We start from the raw sequence: 23,337 nt of genomic DNA, 5'->3' as shown, positions 1-23,337 counted from the left end.
CAGCTCTTCAGCTAACACTGTATAGTCTGGGCAACTGCTAACCTATTTTAGGCCTCTTATTCATTCATCATTTGAAGAATGGGAAAAGTTCTCTCTCTTTTGCCCTCTCACAATTTTCTTGAGAATACACATTCACTCAACAAACACTTGATGACACACTCTGTAGGTGTGTGCAGCTGAAAGAAACTGGTGGTCAGTGGCAAAGCCAAGCTCTCAATCACTGTCAACCTCAAACTCTATAACCCATAGCCCTAGGAAGTATAGCCATTCAAGGGACTGAGAAAGGAAGGTGCCGACCTCTATGATGTCCCAGAAGTCAGAGGAGAGTCTGGGGTGGGGGGAGTGGCTCTGTGGCCCTACAGAGGCCACTGAGCAAGGAACAAAGGCTCAAGCTACATTTGGTAAAGAGCTAGGATGACGAATGGAGGTCAGGTCACAGTCAACAGGGAGGCCTGAGAGCCAAGGCAAGAGTGGTCAGTAGCCAGTCACAACTGCTAAGAGCAATGGTGAGCTGGAGCCAAATCCCAGGTCACTGTTAGGCTTCTCCCAGTCTGCTACACTTCCTAGATGACATGTTTTCAGGGTCTCCCAAATGGACTCATGCCCAGAGCCCGGACTGGACAGCTAGACAGTCCCTGGGCGTCAGAGCTTGCTTACTCCCTCAGTCTAGAACCTGATATCCAGCAGGCTTAGGCAGATCACACCTAGTAACCTTGCCTGGAGTCTAACTGTCCGGAAGGTTCCTCAGAGACACAAGCTCTCTCTACCTCTCACAACAGCAGCTGAGGAGAGGAAAAGAGCCCAGGGGAAGGGGAGTGCCTACCACCCCCCCACACTCATTCACCCTCCCTACAGAGAAGTGTCCTGGTCACAAACCACACAGTGTACTCAAACGTTTAAACACTGTAGCAACCTAAGCCCTGGTCACAAACCACACCACAGTGTACCCAAAGGTTTAAACACTGTAGCAGCCTAGGCACCTGTACACGATCAGCACAGAAGACAACATTATCCTTGCTCACGGATGCCTCAGGAAGGCCCACAGAAGGAAAATGTTGGTGTTTCCTGGTCACAGAGCCTGAAACAGTGTCCAGAATGGGCAGCATGTCTGCCACTGCAAGCAGGCTTCCACCACCCTAGATACGGACACACCAAAGGGACAGACAGTTCCTTCCAGGAGCATCTGGTCTGGCAGCAGCCTTTCCCTCCCATGATATTTACAGAACACAGGAAAATGCACTTATCTCCTCGGTCCACAAGAAATGAGCACTTGAAAATAATGTCTCCTCCAATAAAACATAATTCACTAGCTCCTTTAGTGCCGGCTTCTTTAGAAACAGCAGCGCAACGTTGCCTTTCACTGATCCTACTCACCAACAGTCCTGCATCTTGGGTAAACACACAAACACCTTAAGTAGACTAACTTTCTTACCAAGGAATGTTTTCTACTGAAAGTTTCACGTGGCAGCATGTATCTCATATCTGTGTAGATCGTACTCATATTCTCAAGTTTGTAGTCTTACTTAAAACATTTCTCTCCTAGCTAAGAGACTTGACTTTCATTTTTCCATGTCTCTGCTCTGAGTATCGGCATAGTAACTGTTACCAGCCATTTTCCACAGATAAACCACGTCTATTCATCTCTCTGAGAACTACAACTCTGCCCCTGCATAGCTTGATCCAGACCCACAAAGAACTCTCCAGGTTACAAGAAAAGCAAGGTTTTGCACATTTTCTTAACAGAACAATTTCCCAACAAGACCTGAGTCTACAACATACACAGGTTCTGCTGCACACCTGCTTCCGGTCTCCTCTGCTCCTTCGCTTGCTTCTCTTCCAGTAGATCACAACCAAGAGAACCTGCGAGGACATTCTAAAGTGCACATACATGTGTGCATCTTGGGGAGGAGTGGTCAATGCCTGTAATCACAACACTCACGAGGCTATGACAGAAAGGTTGCAAGTTCAAGACCAATACTGGCTACCTAAGTGAATTCAAAGCTAATCTGAGTTAAAAATCAAGACAACAACAATAGAGGTAAGACTCGCATCTGTAGTTCCTGTTCGGTTACCCTGATTTCACTGGCTCCTGACTACAGCTGGGGAACCTGCATAGGACCAAACTAGGCCCTCTGAATGTGGGTGACAGTTGTGTGTCCTGGGCAGTCTGTGGGGTCACTGGCAGTGGGACCAGGATTTATCCCTAGTGCTTGAACTGGCTTTTTGGAGCCCATTCTCTTTGGAGGGATACCTTGTTCAGTCTAGATATAGGGGGAGGGCCTTGGTCCTGCCTCAAAGAGATGTGCTAGGCTTCATTGACTCCCCATAGGAAACCTTACCATCTGTGCAGACAGGGGGAAGGAAGAAAGTGTGTGTGGGGGGGGACAGGGGAGGGAGTGGGAACTGGTATTGCTATGTAAAATAAGAAAAAGTTGTTTTAAAATTTAAAAAAATGATTTAAAAGATACAGGAAAGGAAAAATATATAAGGAAAAGGAAAGGAAAAAGGTGGTTTCCTGTTGGATTCACTTGTATATATACAGCAAATAAAATAATTTATGATAGCAAAAAGATACTTTATTGAGTTCCTTAGACAATTAAGTATTTACTGAATAAATGTCTTCTGAAAACATGCATAAATCAAGCTGCTTAAAATCAGACCATTTCCAGACACCTGAAACACCTACAATTAGATAATGCACCAGTATTTCTGATTTATCTCCCCATTAATCAGCAAAACTGACTTCATGTTTACTGGCAATAGAATGCTTCTTTAAAAAAATACTTAAATCTAAATGAGTGTTCTATAAATTTTTATTCATTTATCTCAATAAAGTTAGGCTCCAAAGCTTACATACTTCACCTCAATTTATATCTTTACAGACAAAAACAAGTAGATAAAAAAAATCAAGAACTCCTCTGCACCTGTTTGCTTCAGGAAATGAGTTACAACCCACCTGACATTTTAGGTGGAGGGGTTCAAGGTCACAGCTTTACCACACTCACAGTCACAGAGCACTTCTCTTCCGTACAGCATAGACTCAGGATCTCAAACAAGCCAGGCAATGCTCTGCTGCTGACCAGGGCCCCAGACCTTGTGCTTTCTAAGACAGGGTCTTACTATATGGCTCAGGCTGGCCTTGAATTCCTGATTAGGTCAGGCCCACCTTGAATCCTGGATCCTTCTGCCTCAGCCTCCAGAATGCTGAGACTACAGACACAAGTTTCTTCTAAATGGTATGGTATTAAAATAATCATTAAAGAGATAATGAAAACCAGCAAGACAGTACATTCCAGTAAAGGGATTTGTCATGAAAACTTGACAACCTGAGTCTGATTCCATAGAAAGAATCCACATAAAGGTGGAAGGAAATTTCAAACCTATTCCAGGAAGTTCTCTGGCCTCCACACATACACCTAACACACACACACACACACACACACACACACACACACACATCAAACCACACACAAACACACACCCCAAACACACAAAACCCAATTGTATATAAAGGTTTTTATCTAAAAGTTCAGATTTCATCTTGGGGGATTTAGTATTTCAAGAGAACAAATTATACTTTATCTTTTCAATAAGTCAACTAATATAGTCTTCCTTCCCATATTAATCAGTTTTAATATCGCTGACATTTTTCAATAGGTCTATTTTAGTATTGTCCCAGAAAGTCAAGTTTTAATGGCAACTTGAGGTCACCTGGATAGTCCCCTCACCTTGCTGTTTTCCTATCAGTTTGACTTGGCATGCTATTCTGAACTGATGCCTGAGCAGACCCTTCTGTCTTCCAGCGATCATCTTACTTGATTGGCCTCAGCAAGAGTCCCTGTTAGAGTTAATCTCTCACAAGATTAGGCAACTCCTGTGCCCAGTTACCAGTCATCCCCAAACAGGAGGGAAAGGCTGCTTCTGACTTGTCAAACTTAACCACATGTTCAGAATGCACACCTCTGACTTGTCCGTTCTGGTGAGCCTGCTGTCCCAGGACACTGTCTCATTTCATAACACTTCTCCCAGCTCTTTCTGCCCCGCCAGATGTTTTCATGAAACCTGCTGCACTGCTCACTCAGCGCCAGAGATTTCACAGTTTCATATAAATGCACAGTGTGCTTAGACATCCCACCAGCACCTAGGGTTGTATTCATTTTCTTGAACTCATTGGTGAATTACCTGTTCAAGCAAAACTAATAATTTTTAAGAACAAACTTTTCCTACTATTTAAGACAAAGAAATTCCTTTTCTTTTGCCTCTAAGTACCACTGACTGTGGCATGTATGATTATTTTCCTGTCCACCTCCCTGCTGTGTTTTCAGTTCTGTTTTGGAGCTACTTTCCCCCATCCTCATCTCCCTATCTCCCTTGTGAAGATCAGAAGCACAAGGCAGGACATGAGATGCCCCTCCTTCTGGCAGGGTCTGGGCTCTTCCACTCACGATGATTATGGATGGTGCTCAAACTCCTGCTGCACCAAGACAGTCAAAGAAACCCCACACTTGCTCACACCTCCAAGCCCCACTCTTTCCACTGTCTGACTTTTACACTGTATGCTGCAGAGTGGGACACAGCAGATGCCACAGCCAGATGTGGGACCGTGGTGACAGACTAGTAACAAGCCCTGGTCTGGGAAGACAGCTCAATGGGTAAAGTGCTTGTCCTACAAATATGAGGACCTGATTTTGGATCCCCAACACCCACATAAAAAGATGAGCACGGTGGCATATGCCTGTAACCTTGGCCACAAGGGAATAGACAAAGACAGCAGATCTGGGCACTTGCTGGCCAACCAAGTCTAGCCACAACCAATGAGATCAAGGTTCAGTGAGACACCCTGTTTTAAAAAATAGGGAGAAACTATTTATCAGTAAGCCAGGTGGTGGTGGTGCACGCCTTTAGTCCCAGCACTCGGGAGGGAGAGGCAGTTGGATCTCTGTGAGTTCCAGGACAGCCTCCAAAGCTACAGAGAAACCCTGTCTTGAAAAAAAAAAAAAAAAAAAAAGGAGAAGCAAATGAAGATATATTGATGTTAATCTCTGATCCCTCCATGCACAGCCAACACAGCGCACCTTGTATTCATCTGTGCACATATATATACTATATACACACACTATGAGCATACACACATAATCACTTATATAATACTCCATTACATACTCCATAAGCGCATACACACACACCATGTGCACACATGTCCACACACATCACACACACATGAGTACACATACACACCATGATCACCAATCAACACTGTCCAGGTAATCAGACACAGCTGGGGACCAAAGGGCAGACAGGTGGCCAGGGCCAAACATACTTTATCGCCTTCCTCAATTAAAACTTAGTTATATTGCCATTTTTAAGTTAAACATTTAGACATGAAATTACTATAGTAACAATTACTCATTTAAATCTGAACTCCAAAATTAACTATATAATATTCATAAGTCAGAAATAAGGTGTTGTTACCATAGCTAAGACAATACAAAATCTTATTTTAAAAACTAAAACTACATCACCAACTGTGAGGCTAAAAAATAAAATCTTCATGATCACCAACAGTTTCAAGTAGAGAGCTGTGTTTTTCTCCTTAATTATTAACTTGACTCTGGAGATATTACTGAGTGGCCACGTAGAACTGTGGTAATTTTTCTATTTTACAATGCGTTCTAACAATTTTTGCCACAAATCTTGTAGCTGTAGATAAAATGTATTCTCATGAACTTTAGAGTCATATATGGTTTAGAGAAGTGTTTCTCAGGGTGTGGTCCCCTGCATCATGGCCTGGGTGCCGCAGATGGGTGAACACCAAAGCCATACCCCAAACTTACACAAGAAGTTTAAGTAAGGAAATCATAATGCTGCTTGAATCTTGAAGACCATGGGTCTAGAGCACAACTTCAAGAACCAAGTGTCCACTTTCCCACTCGGGAACCCTCAGTGTTAGGTCTCAAACCCTGAGCAAAAGGCTAACTGAGGTGCCTGTTATTGCACCAAGGCTGGTCCCCAGGTTCTCCCAGCATCCCTCAGTCCCTACCTGTCACAGAGTGCTCCTGGCTGTCATACCCCATCCCCAAACGCCTCCAGCCCTGAGACTGGGTTGGGCTATCATTCCCTCAACTGCACTTTCCTTGATAACCTCCCTTGTTTGGACTCTGCTCCCTTCTCTCTTGTCATGGCCCAGTTGAGCTGAATGGTCATGTCCACTCTGGACCCTTCCAGATGCCTCTGTCTAAGCTCTCCCGCTTATCTACAATAAACCTTCTCTTCCACTATACCTAGGAGCAGTCATATCCTCCTTTTCTTTTCTTCATTCACTCAGGACCTCCACAGGACAAACACCTTCCCACCTCTCAGACCACTCTACTGTGAAATGAAGGAGGCCTTCGGGCTGCGTTACCAGCACCTCTCAGCACGAGCTGAGACACTTAGGTAAGATACAGGACTGCTCCTGAAACCAACTAGAGCATCTTCAGGCCCTCTGAGGAAATCACAACCCAGAGCTTCCGGATAGAGTCCCTGCTGGGAAGGCAGTGTACCATGACAGCCTTTTCACCCTGGTCCTCAACAGTGACAACTTGTTACCTCAGGCCACCACTTCCCTCTCAGTGACACCTCAGCATGCTTACTTAAAAGTCAGTGGTGTTCCCATTTACCTGTTTGGTGATCGTCTTGGCCAACGTCTTCTGTCAGATTCTGTAAGAAATACGATCGTTAACACCAAGAAACCGAATACCCTACAGCAAGCGCTAACACTTGGTATTTTCATATGCAACTGATAGGCACAGCGTAAATTCTTTTATCAAATGCACGTGCACAAAGGGGCTGCTTCGAAGCAGCAACTGTATCTTTAAAGACTGACTTACTAGCTTGTTAAGGGTATGGTAGATCTTATGAATGTTTGCCAGTGTTGAGAGATGAGAGTTCAGCTGAAAGTCTTTAAAAGAAAAGGGAAAAAAGAAATCAGTATTAGCTGGTTCTCGGACAGTAAGAAATGTCAAAAGCTCAAAAGTAAATGTAAATAGTTGTTTCCGTGCTTCAACTGACAGGATACTTACAAGTAAACAACAACATGCAACTACTGACTCAGCCCCCACAAAGAAGTTCTGACCCTAAGTCCAACTTCCAGCCAAAAGCTGAAAGTCATGCGAGTTCCTCATGCCAACTCGAAGGTGAAAACAAACTACTGCAGTGGTGGCGAGATCCTGCCAGCCCAACCTGCGTTCCCCGGAAGCCAGAGATAATGTGCGGGACTCAAGCGAGCCACGCAAACAGAAGATGGCTCAGATCCCACAGGAAATGGGCTCGCTTCCCCATCGCTCCCCAGAATTTTGGTATGATAAGCACACGCCCCGCCGGAAAATGACAGAATGGTGTCCCCATATTCGGCACTTTATAGCCTTACAGTGCATTTCTTCCGTGGTTGATTATACAGTACTATCCCGGGAATCTAGAGCCCTCCACCTCCCCTTAAACACACGGATAAAGAACTGTCACTCCCAGAGCACAGGTAGTATGCAGTTACCTGCAGGCCCTGCAACAGTGGAGAACGCAACAGACTCAAATGCCGCACTCCTGAGGAAGCAGGCCCCTGTAGACAAGCATCCATGTGCTACCTCTAACTGTGTCAGGACTGCATGCTACGTCAGGCATGAGACACTCCAGAGGCCTCTCCATGCCAGAACCTTGCACAGTACAACTGCAGTACACTAGCAGGCTTTGGAATGTCCCACCTCAAATGTCTTTATAGGCAAGGATATAGCTCAGTGGTAGTCCTAATGGAGCATGGATGAAGCCCCAGGTCAATCCCTAGCACCACACATGCACAGACAAGATGGTATAAAGTATGTCCACATGCATATATGAGGACTATACAAAGGAGCTGAAAGGTTACTATTAATTTGATATCTGAGAAAGTGTCAATAATTATTTTTGTAAACTACAGGATTTACACTAATCCTATTTCTTTCCTATCACAAGTGTTAGACTAAAAGACAGTCTCGGAGTCACACCGTTCTGTGTCACTTCACTGTTATCACTGGGGACAGGCACCAGATGTAGAGTGCACCCCCAGGGGTCAGATACGACCCTGTGAGCTGTCTTCTGGGCTGAACACGCTGGACTTCCATCTGTCAAACAGGCTCACTTGCCCTAGGAAGCCATTCATGGGCAGCCCTGCAGGGCTGGGAGTCAGGCAACAAGATGTCCCTGACTTTCACAGGTGGGAACAGATGACACACACTTGCGTGGCTCTATCTGCCATCTAGAACCTCTAAAGAGACCTTAAAGAGGGAGGGGCATGGCATGTTCAAGACCCAATCTTAGAACCACAAACAAACAAAAGCTAAGACCCCTGGTAATTGTTTGAATCCAAATAATCTAGTCACTAGTAAAAGGCACAGGATCAATCCAGACGATCCATTTAGCACACCAAAGCAGCAAAGGCTCCAAAAGGCATACAGGGTGAGAATGTACATATGTGCATGTATGTGCCCAGTATACATACCTACTCATGTTTATACTAACTAAAATGGACAGTGTCTCCAAGTCAGAAACACCTGGCCTACAAAAGGCTGTGGGGAGCTAAAGTACACAACTCCCACGCCCTTCTGGAAAACCACAACCATCTCGGGATTCTGTTTAGAAACAGGAAAACAGGCCAATACATTCCATTATCACTTTGCTCCCAACCCCCACCCGAGAAGCCAAAGCTGAGACCATGGATTGTCTTGCCACTGAGGACAACAGAAAGGACGTTTCAAAGGCCAGCACACAAGTTGCAACGCGTGTGTCACCATGACCACCATATGTCACTTCACTGGACTGCTGTTCAGGCCATGCCAGACTTTACATAAGAGTGCCTACACAAACTAAGTTTATTCAACCTCCCTTTCGTCCGGTGTTGGTGGCCACGCCTTTAATCCCAGCACTTGGGGAGGCAGAGGCAGGCGGATCTCTGTGAGTTCCAGGTCAGCCTGGTCTACAGAGCGAGTTCCAGGACAGGCTCCAAAGCCACAGAGAAACCCTGTCTCGGGGAAAAAACAAAAAACAAAAAAAAAAAGTGTAGCCAAAGACATACATAGTGGCGGTGGCAGGAAATCTCCATACCCTGGGAAAGACACAGAAATGTTTACAATTACATTCTACATAAGTGTTTCACTTCACTAAAGGCGATAAAAGGGTCCATTTCACAAGTCACAGACTATGTCAATTATCCATTTCCATACCCAATTCCTACTACAACCACCAGGTTGTCACAGCACAGACAAAACCAATAATATGAATATTCCTTTAGTCTCATACATAAGTTAAGAGGACATGAATTTGGCAGGAAAAAATAACAATAAAAGATAAATTCACAAAGGTTAACAGATACTGGATTTATGGTTTAACTGTTCCACGCTCAGGGCAAGTAATAGACCTTGAAATCTAAAATAGATTTCACATCCTTAAGGCAAAGATGTCAGGGTAAAGATCAAACGCTTTACAGGGAATAAATCCAGGAAAGCACTAACAGATTCATAAAAATCTCTGGCTCATCTTTCAATTCCAAAGGATAAATGCAAGGTTAAGTCAACTGTACTCCATGATCCAAATGCTTTCCACAGTGAACAGTGGTGGTCTCCCTGCAGGTGACGGGCACCCCTCTATAGTCCACATTAAGGCCACAATCTGCTCTGCACAGCACAGCCTGCCTGATAAAAAGCTCACCTAAATTACCTTCTGGGTATTTTCAAAACCACCAACAAACGCTGACTGAGTATGAAAATGTTTGATTTAATTACTGTTTTCTGTGATCTGTACAAGATGAAAGAGAAGGGGGGGCTCAGACCGCTCCACTAAACCACTGTAGGTATAGAACTCTACAACATATTGCCGACACGTGAGTACTAGGCATCAAATGAGTTGGGGTAAGTTCAGACATGACCATCAGTCACACAGCAATTTAATTTCTAATAGTTTAAAACATCTGTAAGGATCAGAAACAATTTAAATGCACAATAAACAAAATCCTTAATTTCTACCATAATGCCGATTGTAAAATATAATTGAGAGATCTCAATTATATTAGCATCAAAAAGCAATAAAACACATAGGAATAAACTTCAAAATGTGAAATCGAATTGCAGAAACAGTCAAGTTTAGTGAAAGACGTAATTGTAGAGATGGTTATTTCTGGAAGGGAAAATGCCAACATTATGAAGCAATGGCTTATCCCTTCAGTAAAGTACAAATTAAAAGCAATCAAATTCCTATTCTGCCTGTCCTGCAGTTTTTCACCCACCGCACCCTCCTACCCCCACAGCCACCCCTTACCCCCATGGCTATCCCCTACCCCTGGAAAAAAATACAGTAGGCAAAAGGAAGGGAAGGCTTGGAACCAATTTTGAGACCAAAGAGGCCAGCCCTGCCAAGAAACTACTGAAGTGAACAAGGAAGAACCTTCTCCACTGGTATCAATGTGCAGTCTGGAGCAGAGGCAAAGAAACCGGTGAGAGACAGAACGCATGCATCTGGGGCGTTGTGGGTCCCAGGTCTGTGCTGAACTCTTTGGCCACTGCAGCTCAAATGCAGATAACTAGTACACAAACAAAGAGGTGAGGCTGTTTTCCAATAAAATGGCGTTTGTAAAAACTAGATGGTGGGTAGGACTGGGCCCCTAGGCCACTACCTGCCGCTGCCTGGTGTGAAGATTCAGGAGTTACAACAGTAGGCTGTGCAGGAAGGGAAATGGATAGATTTAAGTCTCTGTATAAACATATGCATATAATTAACACGATAAGAGAGCCGCTCTGCTGGTTTATTTATTTGTCTGTTTTAGACACCAACTCTCTACACAGTCCTGGCTGGCCTGGAGCTTACTATGTAAACCAGACTGGCCTTGAATTCACGGAGATCCTCCTGCCTCTGCCTCCCAAATGCTGGGATTAAAGACGCATGATAATCAATAGAAAGAGGTTGCCTTTCGGGAGGAACAAAGAACAGTCAGAGAGCATGTGGAGCAAACTAAACTTCCACCCCAGCCACAACAGAGAGGGAAGGTGTTCAAGGCCAGAGACAGCAGTTTATCACCGGCCCAGAGGGCTGCACCTGCCTTACCTGCACCTCCTCAAGCTCATCTCCTGACATCCTTTCTGTGAGCGCCCCACACAACTGCACCCCCCCTCTCCTGATGCTCTTTCTGGGAGAGCAACACACGCCACACCCCACACACCTGCACATCCTCAAGCTCATCTTCTGATGTCCTTTCTGTGAGCACAACACACACCTGCACCTCCTCATCTCCTGATGTCCTTTCTGTGAGAGCAACACAAGCCACACCCCACACACCTGCACATCCTCAAGCTCATCTTCTGATGTCCTTTCTGTGAGCACAACACACACCTGCACCTCCTCACCTCCTGATGTCCTTTCTGTGAGAGCAACACACGCCACACCCCACACACCTGCACATCCTCAAGCTCATCTTCTGATGTCCTTTCTGTGAGCACACCACACACCTGCACCTCCTCATCTCCTGATGTCCTTTCTGTGAGAGCAACACACGCCACACCCCACACACCTGCACATCCTCAAGCTCATCTTCTGATGTCCTTTCTGTGAGCACACCACACACCTACAGAGTCTTTGCACATGCTCCCCCTCCCCCTTGAGCTTTCTTCCCACTAAGAACATGCTGTGTTCTTACAAAGTGTGTCATTAAATAACCCTCGTCACAGAACCCTGCACTCTGCTGCGTTTGTGCCACATACCGTGTGCTATAAACTGTCTCACAACTCTCCAGAGGCCGGATCTTGTCCACCGTAGTACTCTGAATACCCACAACACCACCTGCTCATGTGAAGTGCTCAGCAAAGCTGCAAAACAGTCAATGAAGGCACCTATGGAGCTAACGAAATGTTAATATGTCCAGGTGTTTCAAGTCATCTTCAAATGTGACAAGTGCATGAGAAAGGGTAAGTAATGAGCCTGTGAGCCCTGTGTAAGAGTTTAGACTGAGCATCCAAAGACTATGCATTCTCAAACATGCCTGCCAGAGGGCATGCAGATAGAGCAGGTAGAAATGTCATAGCCATCCAGCACTGACCCTACCCAGGGGAAACTTACCTACCACACCTTTACATAAAAGCAAGCATGAGCATGGCACAAAGCTGCACACGGGGCCACCAGGCTCAGGGCAGCTGGCATGTGCACCCACTGTACTGTTACTGCATTAACTGTGCAGGCCAGCTGCTGCTGCGAGCTAGCTCCTTCAGAAAACACACTCATGAGGCCGAAATGAAGTCTTTATTCGCCTTAATGAGGAGATGATCTGCACATTAATCTTTACTAAAATGCGGGGGTGGGGGGAGAGACAACGGGATTACACCAAGATGGCTTGTACTGTGTGGCTCTCCAAGGGTCTTCCTTTTAACTATCTCAAACAGGGTCAGATGGTAGCACTGACCAAGCTGGGAATAAGTGACAATTTGTGGTGGTGTGAAAGAAAATGCCCCTCAAAGGGAGTGGCACTATTAGGACATGTGGCCTTGTCGGAGTAGGTGTTGTCTTGTTCAAGGAAGTGTGTCACTGTGGAGGCGGGCTCTGAAGTCTCATACATGCTCAATTCACGCCCAAAGTCTCAGACTACTTCCTGTTGCCTGCTCCAGCACCATGTCTGCCTACCCACCACTATGCCACACCAAGGTGATAATGGACTAACCTCTGAACTGTAAGCCAGCCCCAATGAAATGCTTTCCTTTATAAGCACTGCCATGGCCATGGTGTCTCTTCACAGCAATAGAAACCCTAAGACAGACTTCTAATAGCTCAAAGCTATTTCTCCAATCCACCTCCTTAAAAGAATTAAGATCACATTCCACAAAAAAAAAGTGCTGCCTTAGCTATCAAGTATACAAATTATTTTAGTATTAAAGAAAAACTATTAAAACTGGCTAATTCTTAAAAAATTCTATCAACTTTTTTAAGGGGAAAAAAATGGACCAGAGCCATAAGAGAACAAAAATCAAAAACATAAAATAGGGGAGGTGTCCCAGTTATCCATCTGCAGACAAGAGATTTGATTGTTTAACTGACTGAGGCAGATAGGTAATAGAGACAACTGACTTACTGATACCAAAAGTGGTTAAAACTCATAAATTCAGTAATGTTCCAGGGTATGAACAACTTGCTAAACATCAAGAACATCACTGTTCAGAAAGAAATGAGGAGAGCAACACCACTTAAAATAGTTAAAAAAAACTAAAAGAAAATCAAGCATCATTTACACTAAAAATTACAAAATCCTGGTGAAAATGGGGAGAACATGAAATAGAAAATTGCCCCTTGTTCATAGACTAGAATATTGCCTATCCATGCTACCAAAGTGGCCACAAGATAAAAAGCAATTCCTATTAAAATATTAACGTCTTTCACAGGAAAAATATTTTTTTAATCTGTGTAGAACTCACAAAAGACTGAATAATTAAAAAAAAAAGCTCCCAAGCAAAAATAGGGGGAAAAAAGCTTGAGGCTTTTTAACCTGACGTTAAAACATGCTGCAAAGTTGGGAGATGGTGGCACATGTTTTTAATCCCAGCACTCAGGAGGCAGAGGCAAGCGGATCTCTGAGTTCTAGGCCACCTAGTCTACAAAGTGAGTTCCAGGGCAGCCAGGGCTACACAGAGAAACCCTGTCTTAAAAGCACAAAAGCATACTACAGAGCAACAGTAAACAAAACCGCATGATACTGGTATTCTTTAGTCATAGAACTTAAGGAATGAATCTGTGTGTGTGTGCATGTGTGTATATGTGTATATATATATATGTGTGTGTGTATATGTATACATATATACATATGTATGTATACACATGCTTGAACACACACACACACACACACACACACACGAAGGGGATTTATTGGAATGATTTACAGGCTGCAGTTCGACAAATCCAAGCATGGCTATCTGTGAATGGAAAGTCCAAGAATCTAGTAGTTGCTCAGCTGGCCTTCGGAATACACTGGAATCCCAAAAAAGTAGGTCCTGATGCCAGTGAAGGGATGAATGTGCTGACGAGGAGAGGGCAAGCAGGCAAAGAACAAACCCTTCCTTCTCCCATCTCCTTAAATAGGTTTCCAAGAGAAGATGTGGCGCAGAAAAAGGTATGCCTTCCCACCTCAAGATCCAGATCAAAAGCCTGTGCCTTCCAGCCTCGAGATCACAGGTGTGCCCTCCACTTCTGGACTGTACTTCATTCCAGATATAGTTAAGCTGACAACCAAGAAGAGTCATCACAACTGACATAAAAACAAGACACACAGGCCAATGAAACACACTAGGAATCCAGGGGTAAATCTACATACCTACTGCCAAATTTTCAATAAATGCAACAAGAACATATATTGGATCATCTCATCACTAAATGATGCTGGGAAAATCAGATACCCAATACAAAAGAAAAAAAATCACACACCCACACACACACACACACACACCACATTTAAAAAACAAAAGTCAAGGCCTGTGTATGCCTCCCAGTACTCTGGAGACTCTGAAGTAGGTAGATCTCTGTGAGTTGGAGTCCCACATGGTCTACATAGTGAGTTCCAAGATACCAGGGCTATATACTGAGACCACATCTCAAAAACAATTAACTAATTAATTTAAATTAAAATCAATTCAAAATAGGTCAAAGATTTAAATGTAGACACAAAACTATGTAACTACTATGAAAATATAGGGGAAGTGCTTCAAGGCACACAGCTGGATAAAGTTTTTTTGGATATGACCCAAAAACAAAGGAAAAAAAAAGGTTCAGCATCAGTAACCAGGGCAACACCATTCAAAGTCATAATGGAACATCATCTCACCAGATTAAAATGGTATTATCCAAAAGACAGAAAGCACTGCTGTACGAGATGTGGAGAAAAAACTCTTCCATAGTGCTGAATTAGTACAGCCATTGGGAAGCAGTGTGGGACTCCTCAAAACCTAGGCAATGGAGCCTTCATATGACGGGCCGCCTCACTGCTGGGTGTCCGTACAGAGGGGCTGAACTAAGAAGGACAGGAGGCCTCAGCATATTTACTGGGACACTGCTGACTAAGACGGCAGTCAGCCTCAGTATGCACCAACAGATGAATGCAGACAACATGGTACGTGTACACGGCGGAACACGACCCAGCCACGACAGAACAAAGCCCTGTGCTCTGCACCAACACAACTGGAACAGAGAGCACTGAGGGAGAAAAAGGGCGCAGAGACAAATGCTGCATCTTTTCACCTGGTTTGAATTGATACACAGCGACTGTACATGTTTTGGAGGTACAGTGTGACACCACAAAACATATATGTAATATGTGGTGATCAGACCAGGGTGACTGGCATGTCTCACACCTCAGATGTAGGCCACTTCCATGAGAACATTCATAATCAGCATAAAAGCTAGGAAGCTCTTCTCAAAGGGCAGGACAGGCATGGTAGTGTGCACTTACAACACAAGTACTTGAGAGTTAGAGGCAGGGGGGACTGGTGGAAGTTCAAAGCCAACCTATCCTAGAGAGCAAGCTCCAAGCTAGCTTACTAAGTGACAGTGCAAGTCAGCCTGGGCTACAGAATAAGATCCTGTTCCCAAAAGGGCAGAATATTGATTAGCAGAGCCTACCAAGGGACTGAGGGAGAAATGAAGAGGAGATGGTTCAAGAGTCTGGGGGAGAGAACACAGGAAGAATCAGTTCTTGTGTTACTGAGGACATGAGGCTCAATATGCTTGACAGCAATTACTTGCATATTTCAAATTACCTAGTCAAGAGGAGCTTGAATAGGCTCATGGAATGGTATGTCTGAGGTGACAGACAGACATGCCTATCCTCTGTGATCTGATCACCACACATGACACACATGCACTAAGAGGTCATGCTGTACCCCCCAAAACATGTACTGTGTCAATTAAAATTAAAAATACATTTTTAAAAACTTAATGCCCATATTGTATATTCATTCTGTTTCCTGGTCTCTGAAAATGATGTCCATTTATTATTCTGTGCTAAGCTAGTCCAACTGTTGAACAGTTATTTACAGCATTTCACAGGAGGAAGATTGGTAACAGGAGAGGCACGGACACTGTCCTTCATATCTCAAGTGCACCGTGTTCTCTTGGCCGAAGACTCACAAAGGTGTTTGATTATTATCGAGACTCCAGCCTGCCGCCTGCTGAACAGGAGCAGCGTTCTCAGGTACAAACATTAAATGCCTTTTCTGTGACAATCAAAATCATGAGATCACCCTGCAGGGGCAGGGAGAGGAGCTCAGAGGTAAGGGCAGAATAATAGTCACACTACTGCAAAACAAAATGAAGGGTATCAAAGTCACTGTATCACAAGGACCAAGCAGTGCAGGGTTGGGCCTCTCCTGTGGGCTTCAATGCAATATGCTGAAGGACCTCCGTTTTTCTAAGTGTTATGGGAAAGGAAATCCATTGTTAAAGCAAGAGTGTGCTGGAGAGACAGCCAGTTAAGGGTTTCCTTCCCTCTAGAAATACAAGTCCATTCAAGGCCCCATCTGACTGTCCCGTGTCCTCCTGGCTCATGTCACTGCTCCAGCACATTCTTCCTTGAGTGCGCAAGCCATGTCCTACTGCAGGACTTTGGGATTTACTCTGCCCTCTGCCTCACCTACACCTGGAATTCACAAGCCCAACAGCTGTCTTCACAGAGTTATTTGTTAGAGTATGCCCTCCTCAGATCTGACTTCCCCACCCCAAGCAGAACGTCATCCTCCAGGAGATGCAAATGTCCTCACACGCCTTGCCACTGGCTGGTAGGGCATTCTCAGCAGCGTTGCTGACACGCAATCACCGCTGGAGTACACAGTGCTTTAGCATACTCAGGGAGTTAGCTGGCTGTCGCCACAATCAATTCCAGGCCACTTTTACCACATTCACCAGCAGTCCTCACTTGTCCCCTGCCCCTTCAACATGAGGCAACCATGGGTCTCCTTCCTGCCTCTACAGACCAGTTTGTTCTAAACATTTTCCATCACAGAATCACGCAGTACGGCACTTTCACAATCTGGACATGGTGTGTATTATATACCCTTCCTCCCAGAGTCCAAGCTTGAGAGCAAAGGACTGCCCACGCTATCCCAACACTTCTGAGGGCACAAGTCTGGCACACGGCAGGTATGGATATGCGCAGAGGCACAGGCTCCGAAAACAGCCAACAGCGTCAGCAACGTGGAGGTCACTCACAAAGACCTCAGTGAAGACAGCAACGGTGTGCGGAGGCTAGAACGCAGCAGGCTGGGCAGGGAGGGGGAACAAGGTGAACAGCTTTGAAGGGAGAGATGTGTTCGCGGCTGAGGGCGAGGCTTGAACTTGTATAAAACGCTGCTACCTCTGAGAACTCAGGAGGCAGAGGCAGGAGGATCCTAAGATCAAGGCCAGCCTGGGCTATCTCAGAACAGAAACATTGATGTTAGGCTGGCAAAAATGCAGGTGGAATCATTTAAAGTCATTACAGACTAGAACTTGAGCTAAGAGATACACAGGACAGAAGATTTGAAAGGTACAATACGTGATTAAAAAAACTTCAGTAAAATAAATTCACTCCAAAATGACTTGGGAAACAGCATCTCCCAAAAATTGAAGTCTATACTGAGAAAACTAGAAATGAAATGTTTTAAGTGATCTCTAATCCAACTTATAACTTCACACAGGTCTTCCATGTGTGTAATTGAACATTTTTATTTTTAAGACAAAATAATTAAAACAGTGATGTGAAAAGGCTTTTTCACACTGTAAGACTAGGTAGAAGACCCCAAAAGCTAGGTTTACAGTCAGTTCTATAACATGTGGCCTTTGTTGCCAAAAGCAGACGTTCCTTTTCCTACTAAATGGCTAACGGTGCCCACCTTACAAGGATGCTGCAAGAATTAGAGAGCAGTGCCTGGGACATGGTGGGTGACAACTAGATACTGGCCTCAAGTCAGAAGGTGGCATCTTTAAACCTTCTCCCATCACAGTCAAACCAGCCCAGCTTGCTGCCTACTTAAAGCAACACCAATGTAGCTGGTAAGCCCAGAGCAGCAGGGTCTGACCCAGGCAACTAATGAAAATGGGAGAGTACATTCTAACACACGACACCTCACCTCTGCCATCACCTGCCAGCAAGCAAAGCCACTCCAACAACCAGGGCACTGCCTGATGAGAGAAATCAGCACCCTGCAGCATGGGAATCAAGAGTCAAGGCCCAGGGCAGACAGGCCAGGTAAAGCAAGGCACATGGCAGGGAGGAAAGTGTTAACTGTGTTCGTCTGGCCAATGCATATTTGCTACTGGAACAAAAAAACCAAAGGAGAGCTACAGAAGGAACACTGATAAGCTGGTCACAGTGGTGTGATGCACATTTGCACAGAGTAAGATCCAAAATTAAACGCATCCAAGCATCGTCTATGGCTGCTGGTTTCCTCCTCATTCTCACAGAAGCCAGGGAAGAGGCGGGTACAAGAAACCAGTCACCCAAGAGGAGGTGTGCCATCCAGCACCCAGTGTCTGCGCCCGCCACTGCCATCTCAAAGGATCCGGTCACTTGAGGACGCACAAGCTGGCTGTGTTCCCAATGTGACAAGGTACAAAGGACTCCAGATTCTGTCTCCTCACCCTGCCTACCACTGAGAACAGAGCTCCAGAGTGATTCAGAGACAAAATACCCTTCAATCTCCATGTTCCAGGAGCCAGGCTTGGAGGAAAGAATGACAAGCCTGGTCCGCTCTAGGCCAGAATCCCAACTCTGCTGTGTCCCAGCTGAGACACCTGGTGCATCACCAACCTAACTCACGGTACCTCAGTGCCACATCTGCTGAGCCAGAACAGCAGGACCCTCTCCCAGGCTCCCGGAGGCACTGACGGAGAGCTGCCCACACCACACACCAGTTCCACCTCACGCCATCACGATCCAGAAGAGCCCTGCCCTGGACCTGCAGCAGCTCGACACAAAGACAAGTCCGAAGGGATAACTAGGAGATGTATCTTTAAGGTCCTTCATACAATATCCCCTGGACTGACTTACAACTACCCTATCCCATTTAAATGCTCAGAACAAGAAGTCTGTGGACTAGTTTGGGGAATGGCATCTTTAAAAAAAAGAGACATTAAAGATAGTTAACCATGACCTAAGATTAAAAATAAAATAGGTGTGGGGCGGGGCTAATTTAAGTATAAAAGCTACTGGGTGACTCTAAGCAGAGTCTTGTTTTCTGGCTTTTTTTTTTTTCTGCAGTGTTGTTGATTGTCACCTATATTTTAAAGCTCGTAAGAGTATTTCCACACACACCTGTGTAAGAGGAAATCTCAGCAACTGAAACTGTATCGGTGGCAAATCGGCCAGCACAGAGTACTTCTCCGGGTCACGGTTCCTGTTGGCACTTCAAGTGGCCCGGCCAAGTGACCGGTATAGAGGAGCAAGCTGCAAGACGTCAGACACCCTACCAGCTACACCAGTCCAAGAGGAAGAGTCTAAGGCACAGGAGGCAAGTGCCAGCGGCCTCTCACCTGGCCACTCACAGGCCGGGACAGCAAGCTTCCTTGCAGGAGTAAATGAAAAGCAAGCATGAGATGTTGGCATCTGTCCACTTGCAGCGTGGAGCGCCCCGGCCCTGGAGTCAGGATACCCAGTTAAATCTCAAGTCATTATGCAAAAGCTTCATGATCTTGAGGTTACCCTTCCTGTACTCCAGCTTCCTCACCTGTAAAATGTGGGTGCAGCAGATCTACTTGGGGTGGGAGTGAAGAACACGGGAGTAAGAGGCCTTAGACGCCCCCATACCATGTCCCTTTCTATCTCTCCCAATGTCCTGTGTCTCCCTTCCTTCCGCTTGCTTCCTGTCCACTCAGGTTTTCTATAGGTCCCACTGCACCTCACCGGCTGCACTCGGCTCCCCACACCCGCCTGTCTGCCACAGGTCTGCCCACTCTGTCCTCTCTAACCCACCCAATGGTGAAGTCAGCTCGTTCCTTCCCCAGTGAAACTCCATAGGCTAAGCTGAAGTCCCGCTGTGTGCCGCCTCCTGGTACAAACACCCTGGATATCCACTGACCCAGCAGTCACCATTCATCCCTCACCTGCCCACTCCCTCTCTGCCCTCCACACACTGAAGGCAGGCTCCAGGGGACCTTGTCTGTTACAGTAGTTGTCTGGTGACATACTGGTCACCCAAATAACAGAATGTCTCTTTTCCTCGACGGTTCCCACGACACCACGCCAACCAAGGAGGCCACGCAACAGCAAGAGAAACACCTCAGGGGGCTCAGTTCAAGGGTTCCCTGGGGACAGTTCTCTCAACGCTCCTCCCTGCATCCGTCTCCTTGCTGCTCCTCAGATCAGCCTGCCCCTCTGTGTGCTGATGTCCCTCCCTCATCCAACTGTCCTCACCCCCACAGGGTTCCTCTGCTTTAGTTTCCTCTACAGAACTTATAACCACAAAACACACCTGTTATTATCTGCCCCTCACCCACACCAGAATAAAACTCTCAGACCAGTGAAGAACTGGACCTTGCATGCAGTAGGTACTCAATACACCTGGGGAATACAGCTGGTGACTGACAGCGCCATGCCCCAGGGACGGCAGGGTTTATTTTTTAGTTTTTAAGACAGGGTTTCTCTCTGCAGCCCTCGCTGTCCTGGAACCCACTCTGTAGACCAAACTAGCCTTGAACTCATAGAGATCCACCTGCCTCTGCCTCCCCAGCAACTGGATGAGAAGGCGGTTGTCACACAAGGAATCTCTGAGCACAAAATACAAATAAAAAGTGGCACAGCAAGGGTGTGGACTCAGACACTCTGACTCAAGGGTCTCTACCCACCAAGCACTTCCCTACCTCCCAAACTGCCTTCCACCATCACATCCATGAGCAAACTGGTGTGGCCACAGAAAAGCTACCCACTGGGGGAACCATTGGAGTAATCACTGCTTGTGGAGAAAGCACCAATCATGAGAAGCATGGGTCACATGGCACAGACAGTTTCCTTTAACTTGGTGTGTGTGATGCTGTAATATGCTCATGAAAAGAAAGATAACTAAGCATTAACATGAAGGAGACCATAGACACATCTGAAGAGCCAAGTATCTGGAGGTGGGGTCTAGGGGATGTGCTGACTGGTGAGCAGGACATGGAGAGGTCTTGGAGTGATGAGTATGTTCTGTGTCTTGGCTTACCAGTTGTTCTGTCACAGTATTTGTTTACCAGTCTATCCAACTATGTAAATTATAATCTCAATAAAGTTGACCAGGAAAGCTTTAGAACCATCACATTCTTTCTGGCTAAATAAAATACCCCACCCAAGAAAAACCCACAAATATTTCCAGTTACAGTTAAATGAGAACATGCACAGGGAGTTAGAGGCCAGCTTCTAAGCATCCCACCTCCTGAAATGGTTTCTCAGAGAAGAGGCTAGCCATCAGTGGGGACAGGAGTACACAGCACCAGGTGACATCCAGAGTCCTTAATATCCGCAATGCTGCCTCCCACCACCTACAAGTGACATTACATGAACCCTTCAGTCAGTCTTCAGTAACCTCTAAGTGGAGCCCACAGGCAGCTACACTCAAGGAAGGAAATCACTGTTCTTCTGCACGGAACCTCTGCCAGGCTAACTGACCGGTGACAGGGCTATTTCTGAATTCTTAGCCGCCAGCATTGGAAACCAACTGTGGCGAGTTAAAACAGAAAAGTATTGGGTTTGTTTGGGTTTGGGTTTTAAACATAGCATCAGACTCACTAGAAAACTAGAAAGCCAGGCCTACCAACTGCACAAGTGAAAGAATCCCCACAGGCACATGGAGATTCCTCACAGACGGGGATCCCGCTGCTGAAACCAACAGAGCTGCCTTGGGTGAACACTGATCGCAGTGGTTCTCCCGGGGCTACAGCTTTCCTCCCTTTCCTGGCCTCCACCTTCAGGTTGTACAGAGGAGGAAGGGGTGCTCCCATCAGCTCCCATCAGCTCCCTGCTGTGGTAAGGATCCCTCACCAGGGAAGAGCCAGAGCCCTCAAGGAGACACAGCTCTGTGCTGTCACTATCTGCTCCGCAAGCCTTGCTGATACACACAGCCAGTAAGGAAAGGTTTGCTCAACACTCCTGAGGAAAAGAACCTACAAAAAACAAAAAACAAAAAAACACCGCACACGGAGAGGTGGTGCTACCCATGAGCAGGGTTTTTTTTCCTATCATCTGGTGCTTTAGTCCATACACTAGTTTCAAAAACAACAGTCTGACTTTCTAAGTGAAAATAACTCAACGTTTTCTAATTAAAAGAAAAGCAGTTCAAACCTCAGGGAGCAGGCATTCTACAGAACCATAGACATTGGGGGGTTGGGGGGCCCTTGGTCTAAAACTGTCATGTGACACTAAAGCACACAATTCTATTTAAAATGCATTTCAGTGTTTTTCTTCCTAAGATACATTTTTTTTCAAGTGTGTTCTTAAAATAATAATTCCCAAGAGGTACTTGTAACCTGAATTTCACAGTAAGAACAAACTGCAGGAAGCGATTAATACCAACTCAGGTTCCCAACCAGAGTCCTTACCTGTCAACTTTAGCTTTAAAATATACACAGTTAACACAGTAAGTAAAAAAGCACTAACAATCTCACTGCACCATTTTCTGGTTTTACATACATGAGGATTTTACCTACATGTATGTCTGTGCATGTGTATGCATGAGGATTTTACCTGCATGCATGTCTGTGCATGTGTGTGCACGAGGATTTTACCTGCATGCATGTCTGTGCATGTGTGCACGAGGATTTTACCTGCATGCCTGTGCATGTGTGTGCATGAGGATTTCACCTGCATGCATGTCTGTGCATGTGTGTGCACGAGGATTTTACCTGTATGTCTGTGCATGCGTGTGCATGAGGATTTCACCTGCATGCATGTCTGTGCATGTGTGTGCACCAGGATTTCACCTGCATGCATGTCTGTGCATGTGTGTGCACGAGGATTTTACCTGCATGCATGTCTGTGCATGTGTGTGCATGAGGATTTTTCATGCATGTATGTCTGTGCATGTGTGTGCACGAGGATTTCACCTGCATGCATGCCTGTGCATGTGTGTGCACGAGGATTTTACCTGTATGTCTGTGCATGAGGATTTTACCTGTATGTCTGTGCATGTGTGTGCATGAGGATTTTACCTGCATGTATGTCTTTGCATGTGTGTGCCTGATGCCCTCAGAGGCCAAAGAGGGAATCAGATCCCCTGGAACTGGTATTACAGACTATGGTTAACCACTATGTGGGTTCTAGGAACCAAACCCGGGTCCTCTGCAAAAGCAGCCAGTACTCTTAGCCAC

At 45.6% G+C, this 23,337-nt stretch overlaps 1 protein-coding gene across 18 annotated transcripts in view; it reads right to left on the bottom strand.

Annotated features, from left to right (window-relative positions):
* Positions 1-23,337, bottom strand: part of Dcun1d4 (defective in cullin neddylation 1 domain containing 4) — an 81,796-nt gene that overhangs the window by 43,273 nt on the left and 15,186 nt on the right. For 11 of the 18 annotated variants that reach the window (XM_040747192.1, XM_040747193.1, XM_040747198.1 and 8 more), the window contains 2 exons: positions 6,870-6,940; positions 6,660-6,699 (listed from right to left, as the gene is read on the bottom strand). The exons of 1 other annotated variant lie outside the window; for it this stretch is intronic. In XM_040747192.1, the coding sequence (XP_040603126.1) occupies positions 6,660-6,699; positions 6,870-6,940 (111 nt within the window). Of the gene's footprint in view, positions 1-6,659; positions 6,700-6,869; positions 6,941-7,528; positions 8,935-11,103; positions 11,219-11,504; positions 11,524-23,337 lie in introns of those variants that run through there. 6 more of the 18 variants (XM_021233414.1, XM_040747200.1, XM_021233415.1 and 3 more) reach the window with 5 other exon arrangements.

The sequence above is a fragment of the Mesocricetus auratus genome, unplaced genomic scaffold (assembly GCF_017639785.1).
Source record: "Mesocricetus auratus isolate SY011 unplaced genomic scaffold, BCM_Maur_2.0 Super-Scaffold_100006, whole genome shotgun sequence".
In the NCBI taxonomy this organism is placed as follows: Eukaryota; Metazoa; Chordata; class Mammalia; order Rodentia; family Cricetidae; genus Mesocricetus; species Mesocricetus auratus.
Note: the sequence above shows the minus strand (reverse complement) of the source record. Positions and strands in the feature narration are given on the sequence as shown.